General features: G+C 33.5%; 2 protein-coding genes and 1 long non-coding RNA gene across 3 annotated transcripts; 1 reads left to right on the forward strand and 2 right to left on the reverse strand.

Annotated features, from left to right (window-relative positions):
* Nucleotides 1–527: 527 nt before the first annotated feature.
* On the forward strand, nucleotides 528–1,596 carry LOC127107717 (uncharacterized). The gene is made up of 2 exons (XR_007795808.1): nucleotides 528–750; nucleotides 851–1,596. It is a non-coding gene; the product is annotated as an uncharacterized LOC127107717 (long non-coding RNA).
* Nucleotides 975–4,513, reverse strand: LOC127107716 (14-3-3-like protein GF14 iota). The gene is made up of 7 exons (XM_051045040.1): nucleotides 4,113–4,513; nucleotides 2,884–3,190; nucleotides 2,590–2,677; nucleotides 2,373–2,482; nucleotides 1,997–2,145; nucleotides 1,348–1,391; nucleotides 975–1,266 (listed from the first exon to the last, which is right to left on the reverse strand). Exons 1-7 carry the CDS (start codon nucleotides 4,183–4,185, stop codon nucleotides 1,261–1,263), a joined length of 777 nt encoding a protein of 258 aa, XP_050900997.1. The 5' UTR covers nucleotides 4,186–4,513; the 3' UTR covers nucleotides 975–1,260.
* A 3,842-nt stretch (nucleotides 4,514–8,355) lies between these two features.
* Nucleotides 8,356–13,787, reverse strand: LOC127107715 (probable methyltransferase PMT4). Its single transcript, XM_051045038.1, has 9 exons — nucleotides 12,745–13,787; nucleotides 12,404–12,539; nucleotides 11,955–12,195; nucleotides 11,222–11,444; nucleotides 10,865–11,027; nucleotides 10,447–10,748; nucleotides 9,578–9,710; nucleotides 9,030–9,238; nucleotides 8,356–8,659 (listed from the first exon to the last, which is right to left on the reverse strand). The coding sequence occupies exons 1-8, from the start codon at nucleotides 13,254–13,256 to the stop codon at nucleotides 9,089–9,091; spliced, it is 1,860 nt and encodes a 619-aa protein (XP_050900995.1). The 5' UTR covers nucleotides 13,257–13,787; the 3' UTR covers nucleotides 8,356–8,659; nucleotides 9,030–9,088.
* Nucleotides 13,788–22,154: the final 8,367 nt, after the last annotated feature.

Here is a 22,154-nt window from a genome sequence, read left to right on the forward strand (position 1 = left end):
TATCGATCTTTGTCAACTGCAACATGCGAATTACAATGGCTACTGTGTCTCTTAAAGTATTTGGGCATCACGTGTAGCAAATAACATGTATTATATTGTGACTCTTTAAGGGTCATTCACGTTGCTTCAAATTCAGCTTTTTATGAGAGGACAAAACACTTGGAGATAGATTGTCATTTTTAAGAGAAAGAATCCAAAAGAATGTTCTTAAACTGCTACCAATCTCCACTCAAGAACAACTTGCTGACTTTTTGACAAAAGCTTCGGTTCCGTCAAAATTCAAGACATTTGCGTCCAAACTTGGAATGATAGATATTTATTATGGTCAAACTTATGGGAGGGTGTCAAATGACAACATAACAAATAATTGAAGTTTCCATAAGCAAATGATGTATATGACACATGATATGGATGATTGCCATAAGGTTACTTGTTACACAAGTCATTGTAGTTAGTTGAGAAAATTGGTTGTCACTGTCATAACATAATTTTAAAATTCTATTATGATTGATTCACTACATGTGTGTGTATAATAGATATAGTGTAGCATCATGATAAACATATAAAGTATTCTAATTATTTGGCAAAGTTTAAGTTGCACATGTAATACATTGCCTCTTCTTCTCTATATTTTCAAGCTTTTTTCATGGTGTTTTCATGGAGTTTTCGTTTATTCAACAGCCTTTTATGGAACTCAAGGCACAACAATATGTGAACAAAGAATAATTTTTTATGGTAAAGAAAAGCAAGGTAGCATTAATAGAGACAGATATTTTAACGTATATGATTTGTCAATTATTGAAAGACTTATTGATTAATTTAAAATGATTTACTTTCAAACTTTGTATAGGTAATAATACGATGCTTCGCAAGTTTGCAAATTTGAGAGAACTGCGATTAGAAAGGCGGGGAAGAGGGAAGAAGAATAAATATTCTTATGTAAGTGGTATACTGTAAGATGTGAATTTGGATAAAAACGTTTCAAATTAATCAACAAAGAAAAGAGATACATTTAAGTATTTGTAAATTATCATCCATTACTTCAAATGACTACTTAACCTGAAATAAATCAAAACAGTAAGGAAAAAAATTCGGTAATTATAAAAAAGAGGAGCCACATATCGAACTATATAGTATTTGTTTGGATATAAGGTGAACACAGTAACTATGGAGTTCGGTTCGATATGAACGGCAAGATAAGCTGAAAAATGCTCTCTTTGCAGCAGGGCCCTTAGATGCGTCCAGGATCAAAGTGCTATATCAGTGCTGTAAACACAAATAAAAATAGTACAGTTATCAGCAAGAAACAAAACTAGTAATGAATCTAATTATGAATCATACACATACCTCATGTTCAATGAGTTTGGCCTCTTCTGATTTGAATTCGTCACCTGCATGAGAGCATTCATTATTTGAACACAACAATAGAGTTGCTTAACTCAATTTTGGTGGATTCTATATCTTGATATATAAACTTTGAACACTTTAGCATATCTTTACTATAACAGCAGTCATTTAAGGACTCACAGATGCTACTACAGATCCTTACATAGGAAAAACTACTTCGGATATCAATTTTATTTAAAGTTTCGAATAGATCGTTTATCTTTTTTTCATGTCAAATTAGGCCCTTATGTTTAAAAGAATCAACAATGTTAGACTAAATTTCACTTTTCATCCATGTATGATACAAAAAAGTCTTGACCATACAAAAAGACAATTTACAACTTCAACTCATTAGCAATACAGAGTAATATAATTAATAAATTATAATATATTGTAGTATTATAGCATAATGTGTATGATATAATATGATAGTGTACTAATAAATTAAAAAAGAGGCGTGAAATTCGGGTGGGAATAGTTATTGTTTGAATTACAAACTGTTCTGTTTCATATAGTTTTTTTTTAGTATATAGACATGGACTAAGAAGTCACAAAATATTGCTAGCAGGGCACAGTCTAAATGCATATTAAGTCTCAATCATCATCTTACCTCCATCCTCAGGTAAATCGGAGGTCCAAAGAGTAAGATTGTCTCTCAACAACTGCATGATCAAAGTACTGTCCTTGTATGACTCTTCACTCAAGGTATCTAAATCCGCGATTGCCTCATCGAAAGCTTGTTTAGCCAAATGACAGGCCCTGTATGTTTCGGTATTCACATTTCAAGGAGCATTAGCAACAAATGCAATTCATTGAACCTATGCAGATGATAATAGTGTTAGAAGCACATGTGTCTGTGATGTTTTCTGAGTTAAATCTAGATGTCTTCTCTTATTGAAGGCATTTATATGAACTCATGAGCCAAACACGCTACCAAAGATAGCACATTCGAGCCTAAATTTCTATAAAGAGTATAAGTAACATGCCTTTCAGGAGAGTTCATTATCTCATAGTAGAAGACAGAGAAGTTGAGTGCAAGTCCAAGACGGATTGGATGTGTTGATGGAAGATCTGTGCTTGCAGCGGCTGAAGCAGCCTGACAATTATAGTAATATTTTGTACATTAAAAGAACAGCACCGTGTGTATAGATAAACACAATAAAGTTAGTGGTGAAATGAGGAAATTTTCATATATATACCAACCTCATAGGCCTTGAGTGACTGCTCAGCTGCCTCCTTCCTATCTTGGTCGGACTTGAACTCAGCAAGATATCGATAATAGTCACCTTTCCTAATCAAACAAGCTTATGGAAATCAAATAGAGAACCACCAAAAATATGACACTACAGAAACCACATGCAAGAACTTTCTACAGCATTAAAAACCATTAAGAAAAAATGGAACATGCAAAAATAATCCTTTCAGAAACAGAACTTCAAAAAGAGATAATTATTAAATTAACCAAGAAAATGGCACAAGTAAGACAACATGACTCACATCTTATAGTAGAAAACGGTAGCTTCTCCTGTGGTGGAAGAAGGAATCAGATGTTGGTCAATAATTGTGAGAATGTCGCTGCAAATTTTGGATAGTTCCTCCTCAACCTTTTGGCAATAACTCTTGATCAGTTTCACATTGTTCTCATTTCCCTTAGACTCCTCTTTTTGTTCAATTGAAGACATAATGCGCCACGAGGCTCTCCGTGCACCAATGACATTTTTATATCCCACTGAGAGGAGGTTCCTCTCTTCCACAGTTAGTTCAACATCAAGTTTTGCTACTGTCTTCATGCATTCAACCATTTCTGCATCATATATAAGTTTGAAGGTTCAGAGATAGATATCAAAATATAACAACTTTCATATTAACACCAAAAAATTGCACCCTACATATATAACAACTCATTATCAGTTTCCTTATAGATCTCCTCCACGAGAGTTAATACAGTTCAAGGTACTGTCATTTGTCAGACACTAAATGTAGACGCATCTCTCCGCCAGATTCGAATTTTATTGGATGTGTTGTGGGAACCTAGTCACTTCTGCTACACAATTCCGGTATGTACAACTCATTATCTGTCTATCCATGTGTGATATGGTGTACAATGCAGTATGCAACATTTGTTTAGATTATGTTTAGATATATTCAAATTTAAACATTCATAAAGATCGATCTATGAGGAGATAGAATCACTGGAGCAGCAACACCTTTGGAAAAAGGTGTGTCAGTCTCCGTGTCGGTCACGACACTTATGATTACGTTCTTCGTGTCGACGTGTGTCAATGTCCGCGTCGTGTCCAGTGTCCATGTATGTGATTCATAGGATAGAATCAAATTTGAAATTAAAATCAAAATGCTTTATGATGCCGTAAGTATAGAATAAACTATTATCAATAAAAATTCTAATTCTGTCAAAAACAATAGGATCCAATGCAGAATTGATTTGGAAAAAAAAACTAAGAATCAACCAAACAAAGAGTTGTAACTTGCAATACAACTTAATTCACACGTATAGAAAGTGATTTAAAATCCATATCGCTAGAATCTCAGCATTATATATAGCAAATGAATTAGATGAAATGTTAACATAATTAACCTAGGTGATTTTGAATTTGATTTCCTAAATAGGTATAACTAAACATTGCGATCATAATTTTGATTGAAAGAAATCGTAATAAGGCAGAATTGATAAACAATGTGACGAAAAGTTAAAGGGAAATGGAAACCTTCGTATCTCTCGGCTTGCTCAGAAAGCTTGGCCATGTAAACCTGAGTCTCTCGCTCTTTCTCCGTGGACATTGTTGTGTAATTGGAAAGGGGAGAAAGAAGAACAGAGTGATTTGTGTGATGTGTTTGTGGAGAAGAAGAATGGGAGCGAGCGAGGAAGAAGGGAATGTAGGGTAGGGTGGTTATATAGGTGGAGGAAGTTGTGGAAGACTAGATCTGAACCGTTGGATGGATGTGAGATTTTGAAAGAGGAATGAAGCGCGCGAATAGGAAGGACTGATGATACTGTCGATGTGCTTTGCTTCGTTGTAATAGTGTCTGTACTTCATGCCAATCACACGATCCAATGTTTGTTATAACAAGATTTTTACAAAAGGTTGTTTGTCACACTCTTGTCCATAAATATAAAATTCTTTTTGTTTGTCTATAAATGTAATATGTACATGTATTTATTACCATTTTAAAATATTTTTATCCGTTTTAAAATGATTGTTGTTTAAAATTTTTGTAGATATATTAATAATACTGTCATAAGATATTATATTTTTATTAAATTAATCTATTAGTAGTGTACAAAATAATAATTAAATGACATAATTAAAAAAATAACAATAATTTATACATTGAAAAATAATAATGACATTCATTTTGAATGATGATTTTATTTACTAGCACCACAGTTATTTTGAAACGGAGGAAGTAATTATTATATTTTAATATAAAAACAAACATTATTAGTAAAAAAAATAGTAATTAAATAAAGAATGAATGGTGAAATAATAGAACGAATGATAAAACAAAATAGAAAATATTAAGAATGAATAGTATAATATTTGATCGAATGCTTAAGAAAAGAACGCTTCATGATTCACAAGATTCTCCCTTTAAATCGTCTTCATCGATGTTGGTCTCCTCTTTGTTTCTATCTTTTTCCTTCTAAACCACCTTCCTCCCCATTGTAGTCTTCATTTTCCCCTTCCTTTCTTTTATGTTTTTCACCGTGTGTGGGCTTTCTTACATTGGGTGATTTTGTCCTCTTGACTGATTTCCTATCAAATTTTAGCCTCTAGGTGTTTGATTTTCTTCTGGTTATTTCCTTTTCTATTGGCAACTCTCTTCCTGGATCGTCGGTTCCTAATCATCAATCAAGATTCTTCCTTCTCGATTCAATGGAGCATATTTGTATCGATACTGACCCGAGCCAGACCAAATACTATTCCAACCCCTGCATTGAAAGTGAATACCATCAACCAGAACCCGATAACATCAACAACCAGCCAGGACCTATCAAGAATAACAAAAATAATAAACAACCAGAATCCATCATAATCAAGAATCAATTCCAGAATACTATCATAAAATACACAAAAGTTTCAGAAATCATCATACCCAATACAATAACATTTTAAGAAACACAACAAATTTCCTCGCACAACAAAAAGTCTACCTAAAATAGCGAACAACCAAAATTCTTAAAGACCATCATCACCAAAAAAATAAATTATCTATGAAGACTGAGACATTCAGGACCCTTAAATCGATGAGTCCATATGCATTTTGGAGAAGATAACCACAGAAGATACCACATGTTCATTATGTATAAGTACTCCACCTAAACCCATCTTGGACGCATCACAATATACTATAAAAGGTTCCTTCGGATCTGATAATATCAAAACTGGGGTTGTAGTCAACTTCTTCTTCAGCTCACCATGTTTAAAAATCAACCATCTACAACTTAGTCAATAACAAATTCATGTTTATTTTTTATTTTATAATTTATTTAATATAATATTTAATATATATCTTTTATTTTTTAAATAAAATGAAACCCCTTAATTTGAAGGTTTTGTGTTAAAGGTCATCTTGTCTTTTTCAAGATCGACCTTGCTTAGATGGTCTACCGTTTTATATATAGAAAAAAGAATAATAGATTAAAATAGATGATATTAAAAAAAAATCAAACTACATTGTATACCACTAAAATAAGTTATGCTACAACCCTAAATCCTAACCACTTCATTTATTTGTTTCTTTTTAGTTATTACTAATATTAAGAAAATTTCATACATCCAAAATCATATTTTTACTGTTTGAATAAAGTGTTTTCTTATAAGAAAAATTTATTATAGAGAATATAAAGAGTACTTCAACCTATTATAGATGTATAAATGCATGAAGGAATCACCATCAACCTTTGAATAAAGTGTTTCTTAACTATTTCATTGCATTAGCAATTAGACAATGTAAATTTTGAAGTATTCAAATAACAATCCATGAATAAGTCATGTGCGAACAATGTTAGAAATTCTCTAAGTAAAGAAACATAGAATAATGGAGGGATATGTGTCGGTGATAATAGTCCAATAAGGCATATAATCAATAGCTAACCAGTCGTATCGTATCTAACGATGACATGGAGGAATATATTATCAGAATATAGCTTGAAGCATTTAACATTGTTAAATATTTATAAAATGAGTTTTGTCTTTACCCTGATTTTTCTGATTCAAGATTTTGGTATATGTAATTATGAATTTTTTTGAAGGTTCTATAGGATTATACATAATTTAACCACAACAAAATAAATGAAATTTCTATTTAATTATAGTCGAAATCTAATAAATTTAAAATGATGTGTAGTCTATCTTATAAGTTCTTAACACCTGATAGAAGATATTCAATTTATAGAAAATAAAGAAAACATGTCATGTTATCACAAACCTTTAATCTTAAATGTTTATAAAAAATTTATCGTGTTTAACTATACAACATATATTAAATAACAACATAAACTCTTATATGTTTGTTAAGTGAGAATGAAGAGATTTTAAAATTAATACAACACTTGTTAATAATTTGATCTTTCTTCTTCTTCACTCATCATTTCTTCTTAAAAGCTCATACTTTAACTTTTTTAAAACAAGAATATATACAATTCTTCGGTACATCAAACTATTAGAACAATTTTTTGAATTTAATGATCCATCCAATTCCATAAAATATCTATAAACGTAATTTTTGAATAATATATTACTTTATTTGATAAAAAATAACTGATAAACTAGCTTTAATGAATGAATTTATAGTTGATAGTTAAACTAGCTAATAGAATTTATAATATTTATTATTATTAGTGATTGACCTAACTTATACTTATACAGTAACATAAAAAATGTTCAGTTAATATTTCATTTTTTTTCAACTAAGACAAAATGTATAAAGTTGAAAGAAAAAAAAGTATAAACTACTTGAATTAACTTGGAGAAAAAGCTATAAGCCAGTAAAAAAATAAACTACAGAAGTTGTTAGAAAATGATGCTATCAAATTAATATTTTTCAAAGATATTAACTTATAAGCAATAAAACAAATGATATAAGCTTAAAATATGACTTTGTGAAAAAAATAAAACAAATAAAGAATTTATAAAACAATATAACTTACTTATAAAACAAGTGAACTTTTAAAAACAAAACAAAACACGTGAAAAAGAAAGATTGAATCATGATAAAAAAACTAAGAAACAAAACAATTATAAAAAAAAGAAAGTAAAATACATGATTTTTTTTTTGAAAATGACTCGTAGTAACCAAAAAAATGGAGTTGCTATGAAAAAAGAAAAGAAAAAACGGCAAACAATAAAATGGCAATAGCATGCATAAAAATTTATTGGAAAAAAATGAAGATGAAGTTGATATGAAAATAAAAAATGATAAAGATAAAATATTAGACGTCAAACTTAAATTTTTAATATTCTAACAAATTTTTTTTTTTAAAATGGAGGTAATTTAATCAATGTAATAAAAAAAATTCCATATCCTTTCCCTCCCTTCCGAAATTTGAAGGAATCAAAATGTGTTTTTAAGAGAAATTCTAATCCCTTCCTCTCCCTTATATAGAATATGCAAATGAAATGACTTAAAATAGAGTAATATAACTTACAAGTAAATTTATTCAAAAGGAAATGAAAGATTGCTTATAGAATTGTAATTTGTAATGTAATTAATTGTAATTGCAAGAATATGTAAGAATGAGAGCAATACTGTTCTCAATTTTTAATGTTTTTCCTTAGAATTTTTAATTTGAAAAAAGTAAGACTGAAAGTGTATTTGTAGAAACTTTGATCCAGTAAATCAACAAATAAAACTGTTATGCAATGCTTGTGTTCTCATTTCGACCAAGATGAAGATTATCCTTATCCAACCTAATTAGAGCATATATAGAGTAAGAGAAGATTGTGCTACTATCTCAAGTTCATTCTTGAATTTCATGGCCATTCACTTTCTTTCTCAAAAACTTGTGATTGTTCAACATAAATGCTAGAAGTTCAATGATCAAAAAAGAAATAAAGAAGAATAAAAAAATGCTAACAAGATATTGGATGAATGAATTACTACAAACATTGACAAAAAAAATTAACTGTAACTAAATTCAACATGAACCTTCACAATCTACAGCTTCAATATCTAGACCCAGTTGTGGTAAATATTGAAGTCAAGGCTCTGAGCTCTATATATACACGTCCCAATTAAAACAATCCATTCCCTGAAATTGTATAAATAGTGACATTATTTCAGATGTATGTTATAGCTACGCAAATCCATAGCTGTCAATATAAACACCATTATCTGAATTGCTGAGTTTCTAGGAACACTTGAGTTATCATGGACGCTTTTGATCCAACAATATTACAGGATGACACATATAGGACCACTATAGAGCCCTCACAAAATAAACATGACTGGTCCCTAAAGGAATCCACATCATGAACCTTGCTTCCGGCATGACTTGCACAAGTTTCTTTTATTGCAACCATAATATTTAATTTTATACTTAACTTAAATGCTGCCTATATTTACCAAAACAAGAAAATTTACCATGTTGTAGAAAGAGAAAAAGAGTCTAGAGAAATTACCAGAGCAAAAAAATTGTGTTCATCTGTCATGGTGATTGGTGAAATATATTAGTGTCCAATCATTTTTTCAAAAATGGTTTCTGGCATACAAGTAACCGCTGGTCACTGCCATTCTGAAGATCAATTATCCTTGCTTCCCAGCGTACTTGAGTTGCAAGCGTGCGTACCATTTCAATTGTTCCCACTGTGTCAGAAAGAATGATCCATCCCTACAAAAATAATTAAGTGTAACAATAAATTAGGCTTCATAGACCTTTTAAATTACACGGAAATCGACAACTAGTTGTATAAAAAAACACACACAAATTCAACATAGTATTTCATATGGGAATCAAAACAACAAATGAGCCTGCTTCATTAGAGTCAACTGGCTTCTAAACAATCATCTGCCAAGATTAGATCATCCTTTGTGGAGGTTGTGCCAAAAAAAGGGTCAGAAAGGAAGAGGACGGAAAGTACCAGATCAATGTTCTGCTAGATCTTAATAAAATCAATGATGAAACTTTAAAGCACAATTGTGTAAAGGAATACAAACACCATGATCATACCTCTGGTCGTAGTATCCTATCCATCTCCAAGAATAAGTCCATCAGGCTGCATCGTTCTGAAATGAACTGTGACAGAAGTCCATTTGCATGAAGCATATCATATGTCCGCGGGTAGGTGGGGAAAGGTTCACACCTGAATATCAATAAATCAATAGTTAGAAACAAAACAACTAGCTCGAAGCTCATACGAATTAACATTATTTTACAAAGAGCTTTGTCAATGAATTCCAAAGAAAAGAAAATTTAGAGATGGAACTACAAAACTGCAGAAGATTTTCTTTAGAATTGGGTTTTGCACTAAAATAGGTGGAATTTCAATCCAAGAAATCAGGTGAATGCTACATTTAGCTTCAAATTCATTCTCAAAAGGAAAACAAAATTAAGAAAGCTAAGAGTGATTTGGATAAAAGAAACATAAGATGTGGTACTGAAACTTCAGCACCGTAACATGTAGTATGTTTACTAAAGGAAATTATTGACATATTGATGAAACTAATGAGTCTTGCATTAAATGTCATGTAATTTTTACAAAACAAGAAGTTGCTAGGGGATTATTTTGCACACATTTTACCAAACACTGCTGAACCATTTTCAGCAATAAAATAATCATGAATATCAATATCTTTTGAAGTAAATTAACTAAAATTAGTGTTACTTTTCCAACTAGCATACACTACTGTTTTGTTGTTTGTCATAAGCATTGCCAGTGATGATGTAAGAGAAATACATTTATCAGGCTCTAGTGGTATTATCGGTTTAGCACCCTCGGCCAAAATAATCTTATCTCCAGTCAACTTTTAAATCATAGAGAAACTTTGTCTGGATCATACACAACAACTTGTCTACATCATGAACAAATAGCAACTTACCAGTCATGCATAACACCTGTAAAACCTCTATCTAGTATGAGAGGAAGTGCATTAGTAGCCCTGGCAGGAACAACATTCATGACCCACACTGACTTTTTCTCCTCCAGCAGTGCAGCATTCAAACCCCCATAACTAGAATACATGTCCATAACATTCCGAATCATATTATATGGAGGCAGTGGATCTTCATCTCCAGGTCTCTTTGGATGGTCAGAGAAAATTAGTGGTGTAAGCAGGGACCAATAATTACTAACAGCTGATCTCCAGAAATGCATGTCTTCGTAAAAGTCTTCAGGCTGAACTCCTGCAATAATTAAGGGAAATTCATGAAAAGGAAAAGCAGAATAAAATGGGGGAAAATATCAGGGAATGAAGAGCATGTAAATTGTAAGCAGAAAGCTTCTAAGAAATAATACTTTCCATGAATTTCAAGCTCAGCTGAACTCAATTCAGAATCAAAGGATCGGTTCTGTATTGCAATCCAGCGCTTGCTAGATGTCCCACTTATACATGACACAAGAGGCTTATAGTATGATTGAGTATCATCCCCTTCTTTACATAGTTGAATAGTATGCTGCTTGCTGCAATAAAGAAACAAATATCACAGAAAAGCTAGAGGTTATACTATTGTAGTCAGTGATCAACAGAGAAAGACAATATCATAACTAGCAATAGTTGATAGTATACTTGATACTACTAGTCATCTTGAATAAACAATCTATTGATAATCAACATTTACCATTAATATCACCTACACTAATACGAATATCCTTACCGTGATTCATAACAATTCAGGTCAGCAGTCTTCTGCCAGACGAAAGTCTCGTCTTGCTGGGCTAGAAGCGTCCAACATAGTTCCTGGGTCAGCTCTTGCAAAGGATTCAACGTGATTCTCTTTTTCTCCCGCGATGAACCCGGTAGCTTGCTTGTAGGTGATGTTAAAACGAAATATCCTCCGGGTTTAAGAACACGGTCAACTTCTATGAGGAACATTCCATCTGTAGGATAAAATCAATATTAGAGACCAAAGTGCAGCATTTGATACAGAAGCTAAACAATATCCAGTATGTTATAGAATAGTCAGGGAAGGGTGAAAAAAGGAAATGACAGTAATATAGAGTGAATGGAAGAAAATAGAGCGGCATCATTAATTCATTGTTATAGAAAGATTTTGTACATCTGTTTAGATCATCGATTTGATTGGTGAAAAACAAATTAATTAAAACAAAACACCTGTGATTTAATAAATCCAAACATATTTATGCTATAAGCAAGATATTAATAAATACATACACGCTACACCTTTTTCTATCTTATTTGTCATCAAATACAAGCTTTGACAAATACTACAACTTAAATTTAAAATATTAATTTTACAAAAAATATGACATATGAATCTGTTTGTATGTAAAATACTATACTGACAAAGAGGGTTGAGCTTTATGACGTCTATAAGGAAATCCATTCAGCTAAGAATGAAAGAGTAATGCTCATAACTATAAAGTTACCCTTTTCATCCCAAATGATGCCACATTGAGCACAGTGAATCATGTCATATGATAATGATGGATACGGAAGCTGTCTTGCAATGAAGTTGCCAATCATGGCAGGAAGGCCTCTCTCAAGAGACAATTGAACTTGGCTGCCAGTTGCCTCATATCCCGCAACACAAACCGCCATTATGTTAAGTGACAACAAATGAGCTCCAAAGCTACCAAATCCACAATTAATGTCCAGCGTTGTTCGAACCTGTTATATTATGAGCTAAATAGATCAGTAACATATATTATGCAACCTAAAGACCACAGTCCTTGATGAGAATCAAGAAGAGGATATAGGTAGCTTAATAGCATAATCTTCCTTACAGTACTCTATTATGCATAAACCCTGTCCTCGTAAAACACTATGAATCCCCAGAAAACAACAATTGCTCGAATATGGTGAATGGAAGACTTACACCAGCTTGAGGAAGCTCCGTATCACTTCCTAGCCCTATCATCTCTGCAATTTGGCGAGAGTAATCTTTCACACCATCAAAGATCATACCATCCTCTGAGTGAAAGGCAATTTGATTCTCTTCTAGTAGCATCAACCTAGATAAACCATATCAACAATTTTAGGAATCACAGCCCAGAAAGAACTGATAAAAAAAACTACATTACTTTCACTTGAGCAGTCTATCATCCAAAATTAAAAAACATTCAATCAATCAATAGTTACAACTTACAAGGGTTACAAATTTCGGTGACAATTTTTCACAAATTTACCAATTACAATGCATCTAAAGTAAGTAATTACCTTTTGGTCATACTTCCGGACGAAAGAAATTGATCTTTGGTTATCTTCACATTCCCACTCCATATAATATCTCTGCCACTGGGCCAGCGCAAGGGAATTTTATATTCCTTGGGAGGACGAACCAAACATTGATCTTCTTCCTTCAACACTTGGCAGTGCCGATCCAGCTCCTCCCCCTGCTCAAATCCTGACGCCGAATTGGCAGTGATATTATGGCATGGCACGAAATTTTCCCTTTCTTTTCCACAAAGCCCTAACTCCCTTTGCCTCAAACCACCAGTCGAAACAGATTTCAGCTCCAAATAATCAACTGCCACCCGCTCTTTTATCCTCCTGTAGTTTGTATAGATAAGAGAAGCCGGTCTCCTCGGCGAGGAATCAATAGCATTGGAAGACGACGAACCCAACACTATAATCAAAGCCAGAACACTAATCACGCACAATATCAACCAGTTCACTGGCGGTTTAGGGCCGAGAATCATCCACAATTTATTCGACAAAGAGCTTCTCATGTCCAAAATCGTGAAACTCCCACTGAATTCAACGTACAGAAAGCGAGATTTCCAAAAATCAAACTAAATCGTAATTATAAACACCATAACCTATCGTAATACCATGAATCTTAGCTACACCTACAAGCATTGAAATAATCCGCTGATCTGAAAACAAAATCCGCGTCTGAATCGCACAATTCCGGAACAAGATCGAGTAATGCCGATCGAACCAACAACCAACAGATCAACAGATGAACCAGATCGCCGACGGCTGAATTGAATTTTCCCGTTCTCAACGAATCCGATCGTGAATTGTGAGAGGAAAATGGAGAATTAGGGTTTTTGGTGAGTGGGATTGTTGATGATTTGGGAAGAAGCAATTGTGAATGGAGAAGAAGAGCGCTAATTCCGGTTGGGTCCAAACTGTTTGGATTGTTGTTGCTAACTTTACTTCATTTGCCAGCTTTGTATTTGTATCTCTCTTTCATTATATATATACCGCCTTATCATTATTAAACAGATCCAAAAACACGCAACATTATTTACTTGTAATCTTTTTCTTCTTTTTTTTGGGTTTGCTTTAAATATTTTTCGTCTAGCATTTATGTGTAATCGTTTATATTAGGCACATTTATGTGTAATCTATTCCTTGCGTATAATCCAGAGTATTTAGACGTGAATATAAAATATAAAATAAAAGGTAGTATATATACGTGGAATAATTTGATTATAAGTTAACTAATGACAGTTTTATACTACTTTTTTGCTTTTGGGATTAAACTTGGGATTCGTTTATAAGATTCTATTCATTAATGTATTCTCTTAGTCCTTAATTACTATAAGCACTCTTCCCCACTTATTATAAGAAAATGATTAGTAAATTTAATGGATTTATTTTTCCGTACCTTTGGTGTATTAACGTAACTATTTTTAACGCCTCAAATGATAAAATAGAGTAGTAGTACTATTAGTAACGACTATGTGTAAATAATAATTGAAGACGAATACTGTAACATTTGCGGCTTATAAGTTAGTGTTCGGACATTTAAATTGCAATATTATTTGATTTGGATTCATTCAAATGTTTATTAGATTTTTATTGAATTATATATATAAAATAATATAATTTTATATTTAATCATTTGTACATTATCGAATAATAAATAATAATCATTTGTACATTATCGAATAATAAATAATAATGTCAAACATCATTTCAACATCAAATAATAAAAGAATTTAAATAACAAAATAACAATGTGTATTACAAAGTAAAACGGAATTCTAGACAATAGTATTAGTGCATTACATTACACCATTATAGTAGCATATGTGATACTACTTGAAGAGATTAGAGAATTTTGAAATTGAAATCTTAAGTGTAAGAAAGAGAAAATTATTGGTTTTCTATTGGACCGACTCAGTTTTGAACACCCCAACATATTATAAGATTGTAAATCAAAGAAATAAGTAAGTCAACTTCTATTTAAGATGAATGACACTTTATTCGAGTTAATTTCTTTTGTTTAAAAGTGGAAATCTGAATAATCCATGATGACAAAGAGGTTGTACTAGATGATGTTTGACGAGTTAGAGATCATTTTTTCGTTAATTTTAAAGGAGGGAGAAATATTATTAGGGAGTAGAAAATAGTTTAAAAAAATTAAAAGGGGTGCTTGGAAGGTGAAGTCAGTAGGATGTGGTTAGTTGTGTCTGGGGTGGTGTGTATATGTGTGATGTGGAAACAATGGAGATAATTAGTTATAGCATTAGAGTTATCGGGGTGGCAAAATAGAATAAAACTTTAAGTTTAATTAAAGATAAAAAGTTTGATTGTGTGTGCCTTTAAAAGACGAAATTAGAAGTGATAGAGGAGTTTTTAGCGACGACATTGAGGGTAATTTAGGGATGAACTTTTTTTAAGCCCTCGGTCAGAATGCATTTTAGCATTATGAGATTCTAATTTTATGGATGTGATATCATTGGTTATCTTTTACCACGTGTTAACTGTGTTTACAGGTATTTCAACAAGGTGGAGCAATTGTTTTATGTGGCTAATGTTTATATTAGCATTTATATTAGTAATCATAAAAGTCCTTTAGGGTGTATGTGGTAATTTCAATCCAACCGAGATATAATTTGATGAGAAGGGTAAAGGTAAATTTGTGATAGATGAATACATCTGAAACATCAATAATTCTATTCAAGATGCTATGTTGGTTGACTTGCCTATTAAAAGGAGACGTTTCACTTGCTTTCAAGGTGATGAGGTGTTGGTGAGTCGATTCGACATATTTCTTTTAATCGGCGAATGATATTTTTTGTGACCAAATAATGTACATTGTCATATCTTGTTGTCTATGGATAAGGTGAATTAGGATCCTAAACTTTTCCGCAAGTTAAATTGTTGGTCAGATCTGTTTGAGTTATAAAGAGCGTGTTACTGAGAAACGGTGTTTATTCAATATATTTAGATAAGGTTTGTATGTTTTGAAAGAGAAAATTAAATTGGTAAAAGGAAAGTGACATTTACTACATGGAAAGAATATTGAAGGAAGACTAAAAGAAGCTAAAAAATAGAATGTTTGTCCTGGATAGTAAGGGGGAGGTGGACATACTCATTGCTATAAAATAGGAAGAGATTTGGTATGTGTCATGTTAAACTTTTTCATTATCAAGATTGAATTGTAGTATGTAATGGAAGAAGGCTTGTGTGCAAAGGCTTAAAGATGGATATGCAGACTCAAAAAAAAAATCTTTATGTCATGTCAGTAGGAAGAGGAGAAATCTATTACTTGACTTAAATGCTAATGGAGCTTGGGTGGATGGTGTCACATGTGTTTGTGTAGTAGTTTTAAATCATTTTGAGAATCACTTTAAACTGGTTAATTAAGTTAGACGAAGTATTGAAAATCTCTATTTCCTCTCCCTCATCTCTAATGAAGCATACATGTTGGAAAGAACATTTAGTCAGGAGGAAGTGGCAAAATAAAATGTTTGAGATCGTGATAGTTTTAAAATATAAGATCTTGACTTAATTAATTTTAGTTTTTTAAAACACTTCTGGACATAAATTAAAGGAGCCCTTATGAGGTTATGTTTGTAACTTTATTCAAATGGGAAGTTATTCAAAGGTTCTAACTCCATATTTATAGTGTTAATTCATAGAGTAACTAGTCCTCAAAGAGTGATTATTGATAGGACAATCTCTTTAGTTAGATATTTGCATAAATTTTGGAGAACTACTTAAAATTAGTTATTGAGAAGGTGATTTGTGAAGTGGTATACTTGTGTCAATTGAGGTGGCAGATGATGCTAAATAGTAAAAAAAAAAATATTATAGTCAAAGTAGATTTCAAAAAGGAACTTGATTCAATTGAATGAAAATATTTGAAGACATTGATGGATAAAATGGGGTTTTTAATTAAATGGAGAAAATGAATCATGGAATGCATGAGTTATGTTTCAACGTCAGCGCCAACCTTAGTCAATGGTAGTCTTACAAATGAGTTTGCATTAGGGATGAGTTTGCACCAAGGAGACTATTTATTGTTATTTTTGTTTGTGATTGCAACAAAAGATCTGAATGTTTTGCTGAAGGCATCAATTGGTGTTGGTTTGTACAATGTGAACATCATTGGCGAGGAATTGGAGGCTCTAGTTCGAGTTTTGCATTTGTAAATTATAAATGATATTTTATCAATTTGTGAGAAGTGTTCATAAAACATTAGAGTTATGAAGGAACGTCTTTTTCTTTTTTACTTATTATTGGATTAAAAATCAATTAAAGTTTATTAATTGGTGTTAATGTACCCATCAAAGTTATGAAGCATGTTATTTGCCTTCTTGTCATAGAGAATTTTTTTATTATCATTTTCATCCCAAGCACTTTTGGTCTTGAATGTACCAACGCCAGTGACAACACTTGTGGGAACGAACGAACCATTTTCTATAACATCCCAAATATCATCGCCTTATGCCTTAAGATACGCTCTCATGCAAATTTTCCAAAAATCGTAATATTATCCAATAAAACAAGGAGGCTTGTTGTTACTACCGTCGTCTATAAAAATTGGATTTACGGAAGCCATTTTTAGATCTTTAGGAATAGGTTACCTATAACATGCTTTGATGCCAAATGTAAGTATTGAGTGCGATCCAAAGGGGGTGAATTAGATTTTCCGTTATTTTAGACTATTAAAGATATGGTTCTTATGTTCTTATTTTTTCAAAAATAAGTGTATGAACTTTGAATTAAAGTGCAGAATTTAAATGCAGAAAAATAAAAAACACAATGATGTATATTAGTTCCCTTTATCAACTAAGGGTACATCTAGTTCCCTTACACTCTGTAAGAGATTTTCATTATTGTTAGATCTTTGTACAAGCCTCACACCAAGAATCATCCTACAATCTTCTAACAATAACAAAGAAGCAAACCACTTCATTGATTTCACAAACGCCAAACCTATGTTGGACTTTGAATCACCCTGATTCAAAGGATATTTCACAAAAAACACAAAAACACTTTGATGATCACAAAAACTATAAAGCACACCACTTTCTATTTACAAAACAACTCCTCGCGCACTTGGTGATCAAATAAAAATTATGAACAAATATGAATATATGAGAATATTTGTTGTACTTGAATCACTTTATGTATAGAGGTTGATCTCCCATTTCAATAAAAAAATTCAAATATAATATATCTTGATTGCTTAGGAACTTTTCTTACTGATATGAAAGTTTTGTAGAAAAAGTTTCATGTAAAACAAATTTATTGGTGTACAAATTTGAGTGGAAAAGGTAATTTGAAATTAATAAATTTGGTTTAAATAGAAGATGAAATACATCTTTAAACAATAACAATGTTTAATGAAAATGGTCATGATTCATATAACAATGATTTGGAATAGTTATGATGAATCGTTGCATTGAAGAGGTATCTAAAAGTTTCAGAAGTTTCAAGAAGTTTCAGGTGCAACTGGTTGCATAAATATTGCAACTTATTGCACTTTTGAAAAATGCCTTGAAAAAGTGAACGTTGCGCAAAGTGTAACCAGTTGCGTAATTTCTTCAAACAGGTTCGTTTTTACAAATCACGTTGAAAATGCTTGGACATAATCAAAATGCAGTCGGTTGCACTTTTTATGCAACCCGTTGAACTTATGTGATTTTTTGAAAATTTTCCTTTCAAAATGCATGATTTGAAAGAGCATGCAACATGAATGATTGGGAAATCTTTAGAGAAGATGAGATGAAGTTTCTTGAGCATATAAATATTATATAAACATATGGATTTCCATTAAAGTACCTTGACCAATCATCCAATCAACTTAATTTCAAAGCTCATGCAACTTTAAACTTTGATTCCAATCTTTATCTTCTATGATCTTTCTACTAAGATAGGCTTTTATTTTCATCAAAACAAAGCTATGATTGATGATGAACATACTCTCACTATGTTATTCTATTAATCTTGATAATTTCAGGATTTTTGGGTGTCCAACTTATGTGCATATATTCAGTGAAGATAAATCCAAACTTGATCAAAAGTCGAAGAAGTATGTCTTTGTCGGTTACACAAAATTTGTAAAGAGGTTTAACTTATGGGATTCGATTAAAAGAAAGATGGTAATAAACAAAGATATGATTTTTTTTATGAACATTTAATGTTGAAGCAGACACTTGCAACAAATGCATCAACATCTAAAGGAGATGCTTCCAAGAAACAAGAGGAACCACTGAATAATATACATGTAGTGCCTGAACAACAGGAGGAACCAGACTCTGATACTGAAGTTGGCCACGAACCTGAAGTTTTAGGTGGAGTATATGATTTTATTCTTGTATGTGAAAGAGAGCACAATTTAACCAAACCACCAGAAAGATATGGGTATGAAGACTTGGCAGACTATGCACTTATTACTAGTTATGGAGACCTTTATACCTTTAGATAGGCTATAGTTATATAGGATAAATATAAGTGGATGAGTGCAATGGTGGATTGTCATACGGTGAACTGGACTTTATTGGATTTGTAATCGCAATGTCGCGGTTAGCAAGAGTCGCCACCGACTTTTCTTTTATCCCATAAGGAAAGGTGGAAAAGAACAGGAAAGACCTTAATTTTAAATTCTTAGGTTCGGGAGGTACTTTATACAAAGGGAAGGTATTAGCACCCTCTGTATCCATGGTTATCCATGGGCTCTTAATTGCTCAATCATTTATGTTTTCTAGTTTGAAAAAGGTGGTTGAGAAAGGTGTGAAAAATGTTTTGCAAAATGAGAATTTAACTTTGTAATGATTCTTGCATGAATGTATACAAAGTGGTTATCTCGTATAGTTTTTGAAAGTAGTTTAGAAAAATATAACTCGGCAATGATCCTAGTACGGATGTATGCTAAGTGATGATTTTCCAAAAGATGTTTGAAAGGTGTGAGGTGTGAAAAGTATTTTTTTGTTATGAATGAGCAATTAAGGTTATACCTGTCCGAGGTCTTTCCGGGCATTTCCTATCCTTATGAGGGTAAAACTGTCCTGACTATTGAGAAGTAAGTAGTTTTATCCTTGGGATGTAGAAGGGTCATCGTAGGGTCATCGATTGGTCATTGAAGGCAACAGTTGTGAGGATACCTTAGCATTCGAAGGGACTATCATCATTTAACCGTAGGCTACACCGAAGGGTCATCGAGGGACAAAGTCGTATTTCCGAAGGCAACATCCGAGGGACTATGATGATTTAACCGAAGGGTCTTTGCTAAGGATATCCCCATATTCGCGGGACATGACCGTATTACGTAATCGTGGGGTAATAAAGAGAGGTCCGATATCATTTATTTAAAGTCCGGATTTTAACAATTAATTAAATAGCCGTAATCAGTTAGGTAATTAGGTCCACGGGAAATCAATGAAATCAATACATTAAAAATCAAGCTTGGTGATTCAAGATGAATCTCCATATTAAACTTAGGTCATCCAAAAGCCATCTCCTCAAGAATGTCCACACCTAAAGCGGCATGCCTAGCCGGTTATTTCTTTGGAAGTATGCTGGCCTTTACATCATGCAACATACGGATTAGAGCATTGAGGCAAAATATAATTGGAAATTGCCCCATAAAATAAATATAACAGTCAGAAATTTAAGCCAAATAGTGCAGAATCATGATTAGATGAACATAAAATGGACAACAAAGAGACAAAACAGCCACTGTCCCGTTCGCCTCTGCTTCGCCTAGCGAAGGCTCAGCGAAGGCTCGCTGCAGGCTCGCCTAGCGATGAGCTAGCGAGCGGCCACGGGTTTGGAATTTGAGAACAGTATGATCTCTACCTGCGGCATGGCTTATGGCATCCAACACATAATTACATGGTTCAGCATTCACAATATTCAGGCACACTTAAATTAACATGCAAAACTTCAAATACGTTTATGAATTCAATTATAATATCATCCACAAGTTAAGAACATGAAGCGGTACCACATGCCAAATGAGAACACAAAGCGATATCACATGCAGCTTAAGAACCTAAAGAGGTACCACATGCAAAATAAGAACATAAAGTGATAATCACATGCAGATTAAGAACCTAAAACGGTACCACATGCAAAATAAGAACATAAAGCGATATCACATGCAAATTAAGAAAATAAAGCGATAATAGTGATGCAAACCTGTTTGCAATCGAATTGCAACCTTGAATTGGCGAGCCGGATTGAGTTGGGCGGCGGTAGCTTCGGAGCGGGTGAGCGGCCTTCAGGGTTTCCGCCTTCTGAACTCTTTGGATCAGCAGGGTTTCTGTGTTTCTCCCTCTGGATGCGTGTTTCCGTCCGTCTTCGTCCGTCTCTGTCCGTCTGTGTGTCCTTTTTCGTGGCAGAGGAGTAGGTATTTATAGTAGTGGTAGTGGTGACCTAATGGGCTTAGAATGAGGTCCAAAACTTCAAACTTTCGCGAGCTTCGCTAGGCGAAGGAATTGCTCGCCTAGCGAGCAAACTAGGTCTGGGCTTTTTCCTGGGTCCAACTCTTCGCTGGGCGAGTGGCATGAGGCAATGTTCGCTAGGCGAAGGAGCTGCTCGCCTAGCGAGCCAGTTATTTTGGGCCGCCTGTGGATTGGGCCTGTTGTGAGTGGGCTTTTGTCCATTTGATATCAGTGCCTTGCAGAACAAGTCAGAGGGTCTTGGAAAATGCTTTGTAATATCAACGGGCAAATTTTGGGGTATGACAGATGCCCCTGTTCAATACTCTTGAACCGAGAGAGTAGAATGGTATGTGCCGTTCGTGGTCTGGAGGTGAAAGATTATTGAACACTAGAATGCCCCAAAAATTTGCACTTGCCAATTAGTCTTGGTGGAGATGGGCTTAAAGATGCCATCCAGGTAGTTTGATGAGGAGATTTCCAGATTGTGTCGTACGCTAGACGATGTCTGAAGACATGGATGTCATACCGGGTCATACACTAGACCGTATAGTGAATCCCCCATCATGCTGTTGACTTCGCTGGGGAGTCAGAGTATGCTGTATACTGCTGAGGATAAGGGATCAGAATGGGTCATATACTGGACCATATCTGAGTACCAGAGTGAGCTGTTCGTTAGGCGGATGACTTTGATGGGGATGAAAGATCAGAACGGATCGTATGCTAGATCGTTTCTGAGTTGCAGAATGAGCCGTCCGTTAGGCCGAATCTGCTTGAAGAGGGAGTAGCCGTATACTAGACTACCATTCAGAAATGTACCTGTCCGAAGGTAGCATCTGAGCAAGGGAGTAGTCGTATACCAGACTACCATTCAGGAATGTACCTGTCCGAAGGTAGCACCTGAGCAAGGGAGTAGCCGTATACCAGACTACCATTCAGGAATGTACCTGTCCGAAGGTAGCACCTGAGCAAGGGAGTAGCCGTATACCAGACTACCAT

This window comes from Lathyrus oleraceus, chromosome 7 (genome assembly GCF_024323335.1).
Source record: "Lathyrus oleraceus cultivar Zhongwan6 chromosome 7, CAAS_Psat_ZW6_1.0, whole genome shotgun sequence".
NCBI classification, from domain to species: domain Eukaryota; kingdom Viridiplantae; phylum Streptophyta; class Magnoliopsida; order Fabales; family Fabaceae; genus Lathyrus; species Lathyrus oleraceus.